This window comes from Danio aesculapii, chromosome 5 (assembly GCF_903798145.1).
Source record: "Danio aesculapii chromosome 5, fDanAes4.1, whole genome shotgun sequence".
NCBI lineage: Eukaryota > Metazoa > Chordata > Actinopteri > Cypriniformes > Danionidae > Danio > Danio aesculapii.
The window spans coordinates 64753639-64768009 of NC_079439.1; the positions used below are offsets into that span (position 1 = coordinate 64753639).

The 14371-nt window shown below is 35.5% G+C and overlaps 1 protein-coding gene across 2 annotated transcripts in view; it reads left to right on the forward strand.

Annotated features, from left to right (window-relative positions):
* The window catches only part of LOC130229736 (regulator of G-protein signaling 3-like), a 113445-nt gene that overhangs the window by 60233 nt on the left and 38841 nt on the right, over window positions 1–14371 (forward strand). For both annotated transcript variants that reach the window (XM_056458690.1, XM_056458691.1), the window contains 2 exons: window positions 4676–4787; window positions 11348–11391. In XM_056458690.1, coding sequence (XP_056314665.1) covers window positions 4676–4787; window positions 11348–11391 — 156 coding nt within the window. The remainder of the gene's footprint in view (window positions 1–4675; window positions 4788–11347; window positions 11392–14371) is intronic.

The window sequence follows — 14371 nt, forward strand, 5'->3', positions numbered from 1 at the left end:
GTGAAGACTAGACGCTTACAGTTTTCTGTTTTTATTTATAGTCAAATTAACGAGGTTATAAATAATGAGGCATCATGAGTATGGAGCTATAGAAATAATACAGTTTTCAGTCTATCACATGGCATATATGACAATGATCATAAATGTAAATTGATGCAATTATTTAGTACAGAAATGTCTGATTTATTAGTCTCTGTTAGGTTTTGTTCCTTTTTTCCTGTTCATTGCAGTGCTGTATTCATTTATTTACACATTTACCTCATTTTAATTAACGATTTAGGATTCATATTCAATTATGTGTTCATTCATTTATTATATTATTACAATTATTGTATTATTGTAATACATAATTTTTTTTAAACACTGTTTTATTTACTTTTTGTAAAATTTAATTACAGTGTGCAGCATAAAGGAGTACATCCTGACAGATTTTTGAAAAAAATATATTTTTTTCGCTTTATCACGATTAATTGCGTCCATAATAAAAGTTTATTTTGACATAAAATATGTGTGTATTATATATATTTGTGCACACACACATACATATACAAACAAAACTATGCATTTTTTTGGCAGATATTTAAATTATTATATAATTTGTATTATATACAAATACAGTATATGCATGCATGAGTCTATTTAGATATACATTTTTAATGTAGACAGTACATCCACATAAATTATGTCAAAGCAAACTTTTATTTTGGATTATTTTGGATTTTGGATGTGATTAATCGCGATTAGTCTTTACCCATCACTACTTTTCAATTAAAACTTTCTATGAGATCCTATACAATGAAAATATATGAAGATATGCAAATCTGTTTTATTTGTTAAGCATAAGATTAATTAGGCATTTGCTATTTGCCATTTGCTATGTGGTGGACCTTGTAAGTGGAAAAAACTGAACGTTTCACTAGCGAGAAAACAGTTAAACAGATCCTCTGCAGCGCGAGGTTAAAGAACGAGCCTCCTCCATTTGGCCTCTTTATTTTCTCTATACTTTACTTTCACTCTTTACTTTACTCCTTTACTTTTGTGGATAAGGAAACTGTGTTGTACGCACTACACTGAAGGCATCTATTAGCCTAAATATTTAATTTAATTTGTTAAGCGCAAACATTTGTTTCAAAACTATTTCTAAATTCAGTTCTAATGTCCATCAAACGAATAAATTAACAATAATAACAAAGTGGAGTCAGAGTTCTATCCAAACACACATCCTATTCTTATGACCCATATGGTGATGGATGCATCTCCAAAACCCGACAGATGGACAAATCTAAACTTGTTTTTATTAAAACAAATATAAATATGTATATAATAAATAATACTACTACTAATAATAACACTAATCAAATACAAGTTGTCATGAATAAACTAAAAAAAGCCCCTGAAATGAAGAAAGCATAGAGGCAGTGGTCTTTATATTTATGTAGAAAATAACCATTTTTGTAACATTTTAATCCTTTTTTTCATATGTAAAGTTATTTGTGTATTGGTCAATGGCGCGGCCTGTTTCAGTTCCTCATAATAGCAACGCAATAACACACCTCTTTTATAGACCTGCACACCCATAGGTTCACAAAGTAGCATAAATGGGTTTATTATTTAAACAATGTGAAAATTAGAGTTGCGCTGGTCTGAACATAGCAACAAATCGCGTTAAACACATCTTGCGCCTTATTGCTCCGGGTGTATTATAGAGCCCTATAATTATAATTTCCTTTTTCTTCCTAACATTTCTGTGGAATCCTAGCACTACCGGTCAGCCCCCAGTTTGAAAAAAAAATGTTGAAGAACATTATAAAGGAGAAAAAATATCTGTCTTCAGTAGAATATAAAAATAGAAGTTTAGTAGAATGTTCCTTCTGCTCTTTACCATGCATCAAATGTAAGTTAGAAGAAAAGTGTTCCATAAATTATCATAAAAATGCCTATGCTATGTTAAGGAAGGACATTCACATTTTATATCTGATGAATTTTTCAGCATCCAATGTTATGCTCAAAACACGTTTTTGCGTTTAGTTCAACAGTTGATGACTTTCAGATCTTTTTAAGCAAGAGCTCCATCAGATTCCAGGAATCGAGAGGTCTAAAACATCTGGTCTTGGATAAAACATGCAGAAGCGATTCTTGTAATGTCTTGCTTGAGAGCTTTGAAGGTGACCCAGAGCCGGTGTCTTGTTTCCAGAGACTGACTATTTTGCTTGGTCAGATTTGATCTTGTTCTCATGATACCCTTCTAAAAGCCTGCTTGTCCTGAGACCTCATTTTTTCAAGCTGGACGAAATACTACCTTTCCTATTAGATCCATTTCCCCGAACGATCGCTTTAGAAGAACCACGGGAATATTCGTCTCAATGACAGTAATGCCCGACACAAAATATGCGCTCCACATTGTGTGGAAGAAGATACCTTAATCCAAGATTTACTTTTTTTGCGACGGCTTTAAAAGAAACCTGCAGTTTGGGAATAGCATGACCTCGGCTTCCTCGGCGTGAGCAATATTGTGCAAAGACAAATCTCGGAGAGTCACAATAGCCTCCAAAATCGACTTTGTATCTATAGCAATTCCCTTGGAGAGCCCGTCACATCTTTTGTGCTCTCTCGCAGGGCCCCCGTCCGCATGCCAGCTGACCTCAATTTTGCCTGGAGACCTGTTTGAGTAATGCAGTCAAGAGTTTCTAAAGATCAGAGTGTTTAAGAAGGATGAGCCGTACATCACTAAACACATTCCTCCAGTGTCCTAGAACGAGCGTGTATGTGTTTCGCCGTGATTTAGATCAGCTGCTTTTATTAAGCTGGCCTATTTCCAAGCCTGGGCAGTGGGCAGCATGAAAGGCAAAGTAGAACATCCAGCTTGCTGCTTTCTATGTGAGAATCAGAGTTTTTGTGCCTTGCCGAAGACCTTTACTTGACTTTACCTGATTCATTGCGCTTTAAACGAGTGCTGTAGTGTCTTAAAGGAACCCCTTTTTGGGGGGAAATAAGCTCTTTGGAAATCCTCTACTGTTAAACAGTTGAATAGTATCATTTTTGAATCCATTCGGCTGATCTTCAGGTTTGGCGGGAGCACTTTTAGCTTAGCTTAGCTTAGCGTAAATCACTGAAACGGATTAGACTATTAGCATCTCACTCAAAAAAACTCAAAATTTTAAATAATTTTCCTATTTAAAGCTTGACTATTCTGCATACCAGCCAACACTCCCATTTTTCCCGGATGTCTCCCGTATTTCAGACCCATCTCCCGTTTTGTTTTGTCTCCCGGAAAACTACCGAAATTTTGCTAATGGTCTAATCTAATTCAATGGTTTATGCTAAGCTAAGCTAAAAGTGCTTCCGCCAGACCCAGAAATCAGATGAATGGATTCAAAAAATGGTAAAACTCAACTGTTTAACAGTAGAGGATTTGCAAAGAGCTCATTTCCCCCCCAAAAGGGGTTCCTTTAAGACACTACAGCACTCGTTTAAAGCTCAATGAATCAGGTAAAGTCAAGTAAAGGTCTTCGGCAAGGCACAAAAACTCTAATTCTCACGGTGCTTTCACACCTGCCTTATTTAGTTCGGTTGAATCGCACTAGAGTTCGTTTTCTCTCTTGGTGTGGTTCGTTTGGGCAGGTGTGCATGTAGCAATCGCATTCGAGTGTGCACCAAAAGTGAACCAAAAAAGCGCACAGAGACCTCTTTGAAGAGGTGGTCTCGGTACGCTTTCAAACGAACCCTGCAGTAGTTCATTTGGGGTGAGAACAAGATCCCAACCAGAACAGACTCAACCGCAAAAAGTACTGCACCTTTTTGCACTAATCCAGCTGCCGTAGTCTGATGTGCCATGCATTATGGGATGTGGAGGAAAAACCTTTGTTGATAGTACTTTACCAACCATTTTAAATAGAGAGAGAGAGACGGAGAGGGAAAAACATTACCTGATGGATCAATGGTAACATTTCCAGAAGATGACCATGTCTCAGTTTAGCTAAATGAATTTACGCCTCCTCCTGAAGTGACTTGCAATGTGCCTTCACCATTCGCAATGCATTAAAGCACCGTTTTCCAGCCGCAGCCGTGTTTCATTCTCGAAATGTATAGTTTGTCTACAGTGATGTATACAAGCTATATAGTATACTATGACCAGGGATACAATCAGCCAGCGCAGTCTGCGACATTTTGTGTCTGCCAGTTTGTTTACTTGCGGGACTTCCATTGACATTTTCCCAAACGTTAATTCTGACCAATCTAAAAGCAGTTTAGAAAGTACGTTCAATAGTATCTGGCCAATGAGTGATGTGGATTCTGTCACATGACTGCATTTTGGTTCTTTTCAACTGGTTCGGACCCAAAAACTGCAGGAAAATGCTACAATCCATAATTTTTGCCTTTAGTCCAGACCAAATGAACCGAACCACAGATGTGAAAGCACCCTAATTCCAGGGCCCTTGTAAAATTAGCCTATTTTCAGAAAAAAAGGGGAGTGTTGCTTGAAATGAGTACTAAATTAAGGATTGGCGATTATGAGTGTAATTCTGCATGCTGGCCAGTTTAAATGAGCTATAATTAAAGATCGAGTCTCTTTTTTTGTCTTCACTTGGTCAGAAGCTGAGTGAGAGTGACACAAGAAGGTCAGACGGGTATGTTTCAGTGCTGTACTGACTGTTGTCTATATCGCCCCCTGTAGGCCACAGTGTTTATCTACACAGACCTGATGCTGTTGACCAGGGAAGATGAACCGGGACGCTGTAATGTACTGCAGAGTCCACTCTACCTCCATCAGATACAGCTACAAGATGGTATGTACTACTGTTTTACACCAACTCTGTGTAGAAGACGGTGTAATATAAGTTTTTTTCAGTTGAGTTTTCAGAGCATTGCACATTGTGACTATATATTGTTTGTACTATATGTTACATTGTTGTATTTTCTTTACAAATACTACAAGCTCTTTATTAAGTTTTAGTTATATAATCACTATAATGGCAGTATATAAATGCAACAGATCTGGGTTGTTCAATACTTTTTATTCATCACAAATAATTCTCTTTTTAAATGTACAGTTGAAGACACAATTATTAGCCACCCTGTTTATTTATTTATTTATTTTTATATTTCTAAAATGATGTTGAACAGTGCAAGGAATTTTTCACAGTATTTTTTCTTCTGGAGAAAGTCTTATTTGTTTTACTCACACTCTCCCATAGTTATTCACTCAGTCAATTGTTCACACACTAAGGAACTGTTTACACTAATACGTTTTAGTTTTAAAATGCATACGTTTTGCTACGGTTACGCCTTCCGTCCACACTACCCTGGAGTTGTCGAGCCCTGAAAACGGAGCTTTTTGAAAATGCTGAAGAGGCCGTTTTGGTTTTAAAATGCTGCTGCTCTGTGTCAGTTTGGATGGGGGAATACTGAGACATGTGAAAGCAGAGGCAAGCCTGCAGACATTTGCATCTGATTGGGGCCTTTTCTCAATATTAAGTGCACAAAGTTCAGTCTTGCACCCCTTCCTTAAGTTCAGACTTTGCAAATTTGATATGGGAAGCAAACTCCCGAGGACACATCAGGTAAAAACAGTGTACTGTATAAAGTCATTCACATCCCCCTGGCTTCTTAACATTAAAATGAAAACATGATAAAAAGAACTGTCTATTTTCATTTTGAACTTAACAGTCAAGGCGTCGTGTAGCTCCATATTTATATGACCGTCATCTTCACTGTATGCATATTTATATAAAAAAAGGGAGTCTATAACATGACTGCCTTCTTTCATTTTCTTCGAAAAATATGAAACATACCCTGTATCAGTTTTAATAATCAATAATGGCCATTATGAAAGTGTAACTTACAATAAATATATACATTATACTGTGCATCCGGAAAGTATTCATAGCGCTTCACTTTTTTTTGTTACAACCTTATTGCAAAATGGATTAAATTCATTTATTTCCTCAAAATTCTACACACAATACCCCATAATGACAATGTGAAAAATAAAAAAATAAAAACCCTGAAAAATCACATGTACATGAGTATTCACAGCCTTTGCTCAATACTTTGTTTATGCACCTTTGGCAACAATTACAGCCTCAAGTCTTTTTGAATATGATACCACAAGCTTGGCACACCTGTCTTTAGGATTTTTTGGCCATTCCTCTTTGCAGTATCTCTCAAGCTCTGTCAGGTTGGATGAGAAGCAACAGTGTACAGCCATTTTCAGATCTCTCCAGAGATGTTCAATAGGATTTAGGTCTGGCCTCTGGCTGGGCCACTCAAGGACATTCACCGAGTTGTTGTGAAGCCAGTCCATTGATATTTTGGCGGTGTGCTTTAGGTCATTGTCCTGCTGGAAGATGAACCGTCACCCCAGTCTGAAGTCAAGAGCACTCTGAAGCAGGTTTTCATTTAGGATGTCTCTGTACATTGCTGCATTCATCTTTCCCCTCTATCCTGACTAGTCTTCCAATTTGTTTCTTATGGTCTGAGAGTCCTTCAGATGCCTTTTGGTAAATTCCAGGCGGGGAGTGGCTTCTGTCTGGCCACTCTACCATACGGGCCTGATTGGTGGATTGCTGCACAGATGGTTGTCCTTCTGTACACTTCTTCTCTCTCCACAGAAGAACGCTGGAGCTCAAACAGAGACAATTGTGCCTTGAGACAATCCTGTCTCGGAGGTCTACAGACAATTCCTTTGTCTTCATGCTTGGTTTGTGCTTTGACATGCACTGTCAACCCTGGGACCTTATATAGACAGGTGTATGCCTTTTCAAATCCAATCAACTGAATTTACCACAGATGAACTCCAATTAAGCTGCTGAAACATCTCAAGAATGATCAGTGGGAACAACATGTACCTGAGCTCAATTTAGAGCTTCAAGGCAAAGGCTGTGAATACTGATGTACATGTGATTTTTGAGGTTTTTTATTTTTTTAAAATTTGCAACGATTTCAAAAACTCTTTTTCACATTGTCATTATGGGGTATTGTGTGCAGAATTTTGAGGAAATAAATGAATTTAATCCATTTTGTTAATGCTATAACATAAAAAATGTGGAAAAAGTGAAGCGCTATGAATACTTTCCAGATGCAATGTAGGAAATATAGGCATTTAATCAGTCAAATGTGCAGAATCAGTGTATGTGGTTACATAATTATCTTATCTTATCTTTGCGCTCAAGCAAAACACGTTACCTCAAAAGACTATTAGATAGAGACAAGATGAATTAAATATCATGTTTAACAATATAATGAGATGAAATCCAGCGGAAGATCCTTGATGAACTATCCAACCTATGGTGCTTTCACCCGGGGAGCTATGCTCAAAACACCCGCTGACTGCCTGGGGCTCAGACCTCTGCATACGCTGCAGCGTTTGCCAGAGTGTGTGAGTAGTCACGTGTTGTGCGTTTTCAGCAGTGTAGTGTGGACAGAGATCGTCTCAGAAACACTAGATGAAATGTATGTGGATTGTTTTCGTTCTTAAACGGCATTCTAAAACTAAAACGCACACACACACACTCTGTCTTGAACATGCAGTCTTAATCATTCAGTCTATCTGTATATCATGTCTCCGGGTGGATTGTTTAGAGTAGAGGGGATGTTAAGGCGGTCCACCCTGTTTTATTTGTGACTGTGTGTTATTGGCGATAGTCAGGAAGGAGGCGTTAGGACTGTGGGAATTGAGTATGTGTGTGTGATGAGAGCGCAGTTCTCCTCACTCTCCGTGTCTGCTGTGAACAATAGCCATGTCTCCGGTATGGCCCATTATAGGCAGGGTGGGCGGGATGGTGTATTCTTTACCTTCCTGAAAACAGAAATACTGCAGCATGCGGCACAGAGGGCAGTTCTAGCTTCAACCTTTATTTGACATCTTCTTTTCTCAAATAGCCATTACTACGCTGACCTTTGTCCATCCGGATGTGAAATTAGTTAGTGTGAGCGAATCACTTGTCCGTTAATGGAACAGGCAGGCCAAAATGCACAGAGAAGGGTCAAAGTGATATCACAAAATATAATACGTCAAGATCTTATGTGCATATGCTGATTATGGAAATAATATAAAAAGATACAGTCGAAGTCAGAATTATAAGCCCCCCCTGGATATTTTTTCTCCAACTTTTGTTTAATGGAAAGAAGATTTTTTAACACATTTCTAAACATAATAGTTTTAATAACTCATTTCTAATAACTGATTTATTTTATCTTTGCCATGATGAGAGTAAATAATATTTGATTAGATATTTTTCAAGATACTAGTATTTAGCTTAAAGTGACATTTAAAGCCTTGACTAGGTTAATTAGGTTAGCTAGGTAAGTTAGAGTAATTAGGCAAGTCATTGTATAATGATGGTTTGCTCTGTAGACAAACGAAAACAAATATTGATAAAGAGGGCTAAAGATATTGATGCTTTAAATGATGCTTTAAAAATTTTAAAACTGCTATATATATATATATATATATATATGTGTGTGTGTGTGTGTGTGTGTGTGTGTGTGTGTGTGTGTGTGTGTATATATATATATATATATCTGTATCTATCTATCTATATATATATATATATGGATTTTTTATTTTATTATATTATATTTATATATATAAATATACAGTGCCTAATTTGTAAATTGCGAAGTCCCAGAGGTCGCGTGACATGAAGAGCGTGAGGTTGTCGGGGACAAAATTGAAGAGGGTTGGGGAGTCACAGAAGAAAGTGAAAGTGAACAGCGGACGGGGGAGGAGGGCGGTTGAGGAGAGGGATTGATAAAATGAGGTGCCGGATCAGATTTCAGAGGTTCCGGATGCGGTGTATATATATTTATCAGAATTATTAGCCCTCCTGAATTATTTGCCCCCTGTTTATTTTTTCCCCCAATTTCTGTTTAACGGAGAGAAGATTTTTCAACACATTTCTAAACATAATAGTATTAATAACTCATCTCTAATAACTGATTTATTTTATCTTTGCCATGATGACAGTAAATAATATTTGACTAGATATTTTTCAAGACACTTCTATACAGCTTAAAGTTACATTTAAAGGCTTAACTAGGTTAATTAGGTTAACTAGGCAGGTTAGGGCAATTAGGCACGTTATTGTATAACGATATTTTGTTCTGTAGACTATCGAAAAAAAAAATAGCTTAATGGGTCTAATAATTTTGACCTTAAAATGATTCATAAAAAATTTAAAAATGCTTTTATTCTAGCCGAAATAAAACAAATAAGACTTTCTCCAGAAGAAAAAATATAAATATAACATACTGTGAAAATTTCCTTGCTCTGTTAAATATCATTTGGGAAATATTTAATAAAGAAAAAAAAATCAAAGGGGGGCTAATAGTTCTGACTTCAACTGTATACAACACAGGCTCATTCTGAAAGCGTAGCCCTATATACATTTCTGGAGATTACTGTACATTACTGTATGTAGCCAGAAGTATGTATGGCTGCATTTCGTCTTTAAATGGAATGTTACGGGGAAGTATGGTGCCATTCCTTTTCATGCTTATCAGCTGTATGGACGGCTTTCCCACTGTTACCAGTTTGTTTAATAGCTCACCATGTACGTCGGCAGACTTGAGACAAAGAGAGAAGCTGATCACAATGACAGGCTTCGAGTCTGGCAAAGAACAGTTCCAAAAAGTGGGTATGACAAAAACAGAAGCCAAAAAAGAAAATAAACAAGTAAATAACATGGTGAGAATGTGGTAAAATCTGAAAACATGGTGAAAATCAGGCAAGGGCTTTTTTTTTCCAGTTTGCTTTTGAAAACACTATCGGTTGGGTTTAGGGAAGGAGGAGGGTGGGTCAATCGATCGGTCAGTCAGTCAGTCAGTCAGTCAGTCAGTCAGTCAGTCGTCAGTTGCCTCTGGTGGATTTACGTGAGAATGGCAGGTGCGAATGGCACTCGCGAGAGAAATTTGAGATCTAAAAAAGCATACACATCAGCCTCTGGTGGATTCACAAAAACAAAAAAAAAATGCAAAAACGTAGCTCCTGGGACATATTTAGCACTCTCAGAAACGTATATAGGGGTACGTTTTTAGAATTAACCTGGATTGATCTGGGTTATTCTATACCACTTAACCCAAACTTGTCATTGTTTATTTTACAATTTTATTTTATTTTTACTATTTTATTATTATATTATATTATATTATATAAGAGATTTGCCAGTTTTATGATTTGTTGTTGTGTGTTTATGAGAAAAATATTAATTTTTGATTTAATCTGTCATTTAAAAAAAAAAAAAAAAAAGTCATTAATTGGCATAAAGTATCAAAAAAGTGCCATATTTTCATGTTTATATTCATTTTTTTCCAACATAGTATTGTTGTTTAAACTTTAAACATTTTCAATCACAGAAGCTCAAAGCATTTCCTATTTAGACTAACTGTCATTTTATGAAAGTATAAATGTCTAAGTGATTTTTATTAGTCATTTGAAAGAAATGTTATTAAACCTTCATAAAATACATCAATTATTATCGCTTTACTCAAACCAATACCTAATAAACACAGTAAATCCAGAGAAAAAGGGAATAAATACTTTACATTATTAGAAATTTTTAAATATGTTGTCAGTAGTTTAATAAATCATAAATAAATCATAAAAATTCTGAAGTGGATATTAATTAATTTATTTATTTAAGCATTTATGCATTTATTTATTTATTAATTTATGCATTTTATTTTTTAATTAATTAGTTATTTATTTACGCATTTATTTACGCATTTATTTATGCTTTTATTTATTTATGCATTTATTTATTTATGTATTTATTTATTTATTAATCTATGTATTTACCTGCATATTCATGCATTTATTTATTTATGCATTTATTTATTTATGCATTTACTTATTTATGCATTTACTTATTTAATAATTTAGTTATTTATTTATGCATTTATTTATTTTTTAAATTATTTATTTGTGCATTTATTCATTTTTTAATAATTTTATTAATTTATTTAATTATTTATGCAATTATTTATTTATTTATACATTTATTTATTTATTTATTCATTCATTCATTCATTTATGCATTTATTTATAGATTAATTCAAGCATTTATTATTTTCATTATATTATATTGTATTGTATTGTATTATATTATTTTATTTTATTTTCTTTTATTGTATTTTATTTTATTGTATTTTATTTTATTTTATATTATCTTCTTTTCTTGTTTTTAAACAGTTAACAGCACTCTATTTATGCAGTTCACATATGGCTGACATATATCAGGGTACATGTGGGTGTTAACATCCCCCAGAGTCAGGCAATGTTAAAAAAAAACACACTTATAACAGCCTCGGGATGAAGAAATTCACACTTCTGTCTCCTCCTTTCCAGTTCCTGCAGACAAGCTGCGGCTCTACATATCCTACTGGATAGAGGTGAGATCCTGCATCCAACCATCGCACCGACCCACTCTTACCACACAGATCTCTGCTCCCACACCACATTACAAGACCTCATCATCCTTAACACTGCACGCCTGATGTAATGTGTTTCCTATCAAAAGGTTGACCTAACAGGATGGCCCTGCGGTAAACATTTACAGGATGTGAACGCTGAGCGGCTGTTAAATGCAGGGTCTCTTTGCGTCGTCAGGGGGGCTTACGTCACATGTTAGAGCCTTTAAAGCTGCTCTTTCTCTCCAGAGTAAACGTGCCTGAAAGACTCACTCTAGCAAACACATTCATCGACCCAGCCATCTGCCCATCTCCCTGACAACACCTCACACATACACACACACACACACACACATGAATGTGCGAGTGAGTATGATTACATCTCTTTCATGCCCTTCTACTGCATAACAGCGCATGTGGGACCTGCTTTGAAAAAAAAATTGAGGTTTGAGGTGTGTGTGTGTGTGTGTGTGTGTGAGACATATTACGACACAAATGTGTATAATGACATGGTTATGATAGGTATTACAAGGAGATAGTGACTTATGAGCACATTGCTGATGTCCCAGGCATATAAAGCATACTGAATGTTGTTTTTTTTCAGAAAGGTAACGCTTTATAATAGCTACACATTATGAATCATTTATTAAGCGTTAACAAATAGTTAATTCATTATTTGTTAAGCATTAACTCTACATTAATAGACATTAGTTTATAAATACATCTACTATTGCCGTATTCTTGACTTACAAGCACATTTATAATGTGCTTAATGATTGTATTCTCATATTTTGTTAACCTTTTGTGTACTGTTCAAATTGACTACCCTTTCGTTATGTTCGGGGTTGTTTTTGCCCCATTGACTTCCATTATAACTACATTTTTTGATTGCAAAGGCATGACACCAAATAATCATGCATTCTTGATTGTTGGTGTTTTTTCCTGTTGGGAAGAAATAAAACAACATTTTTTGCTGTCGATGTCAGTTGGCAGCATTAACCCTTTAGATAGGCCTGTGCAAAAACGTTTACAGCTTTTGGAGCTCTATGGAGTAAAACAACATTTTTGTAGTGTGTGTGTATAACTTTTTAGATCTGAGGTGAATATTTTTTATTTTCTCAAACATATCAAGGTCAGTGCGCAAAGGTCTCTCCCACACTCTCTCACACACACTGTACTTTATAACCATATAATTTCAAGCCAGAAACGAAGATTTTTGGCACTGCAACAGTAAAAATTACAAATTTGATCTCCTTTTGAAAGCCACCAACAACCAAGAATGCATGATTATATGCTGTCGTGGCTTTGCAATCAAAAAAATGTCATTATAATGAAAGTAATTGGAGCAAAAACGGCCCTGAACATCCTATTCATCCTAGAGTGTATTGTTGGATTTTTAGAAAATTTCAAAGCATTTTTTCCAAAATATGTGTCAAAATAAAATTTGTCACCAAAAATCATTCCATTTGCTGAAACACAGAGAATACTGTAGCCAGATTAAGACTCAAAATCACCCCAGAGTGGATGAAAACATCCCCAACAGCACACAGGGGTTCATGAGTCACTTTTCAATACTAAATTAAGTATTGTATTATTTACAAAGCAGTTATTTAAGAATAATTGGGTTTATTAAGGTCATTCAGAATGCGTAAGTCAATGATTAACAAAATATTCAAATTAACATTTATATTTGAAGAGTTTAGATGCAGAAACGTCCAAGTGCCGTCTAAAATTTTCATCTACAATTCGCATTTTTCTCAAGCTGTTGTGTGAAGTTTCAGTAATTTTACTATTAGTGCAAATATTATTATTATTTTCATTGCTTTTAAAGTGAAATAACTGAACATAAACATAGGAGGTTGAGAAAAATGCAAATTTTCTAGGAAATTTTTAGACAGCACTCAGGTTTTTGCGTCTGAACTCTTTAGTTATTATTATACAGGCTTTAAGTAATAGTTACTTTGGACGTTAATAAATCAACTTCATCCGGTTTTATGACCTAATCTAAGGTGAGAACTGTTTATGCTTCGTAAACCTCTTATAAATGACAATTAAATGCTTCGTATCTAACGAACAATAAATCTTTGCAATCGTATTTAAAAAATAAAATTACTGTAAACTTTAAGCATGGCTAAATAACAGGAGTATCAAAATACAAACCAATATGGATAAAAAAATGCATAAAACAATATATGATACAACATTTCAATGTTATTCAACGATGCTTAAACTATACAGTAATTTGGTAACACTTTAGTTTAAGTAACAATTCACAACAATTATTACCTGCCAATTATTCAATTTATTAGGGGTGACGCAGTGGCGCAGTAGGTAGTGCTGTCGCCTCACAGCAAGAAGGTTGCCGGTTCAAGCCTCGGCTGGGTCGGTTGGCGTTTCTGTGTGGAGTTTGCATGTACTCCCTGCGTTCGTGTGGGTTTCCTCCGGGTGCTCCGGTTTCCCCCACAGTCCAAAGACTTGCGGTACAGGTGAATTGGGTAGGCTTAATTGTCCGTAGTGTATGAGTGTGGGTGAGTGTGTATGGATGTTTCCCAGAGATGGGTTGCGGTTGAAGGGCATCCGCTGCATAAAACATATGCTGGATAAGTTGGTGGTTCATTCCGCTGTGGTGACCCCAGATTAATAAAGGATCAAAGCCGAAAAGAAAATGAATGAATGAATACATTTTTATTAGCACTTATAAAGTATGATCTTAATTTACATCCCTAATTCTACCCAATATCTAAACCTAAACTATTAAGACGCAACTAATGAGTAGTTTATTAACCTTTAAGTCTTAGTTAATGGGTTGATCGAAAATACAGTTTGTAGTATAAAAACAATGGAAACCTATGGAATGTCCCCACCATTCACAAAAACAAATCTGTGAGACACACACGCACGCACTTGTTTTGGTGGTTTATGAGGACTCTCCATTCTAAAAACCCTTTATTATTTTCCCTTA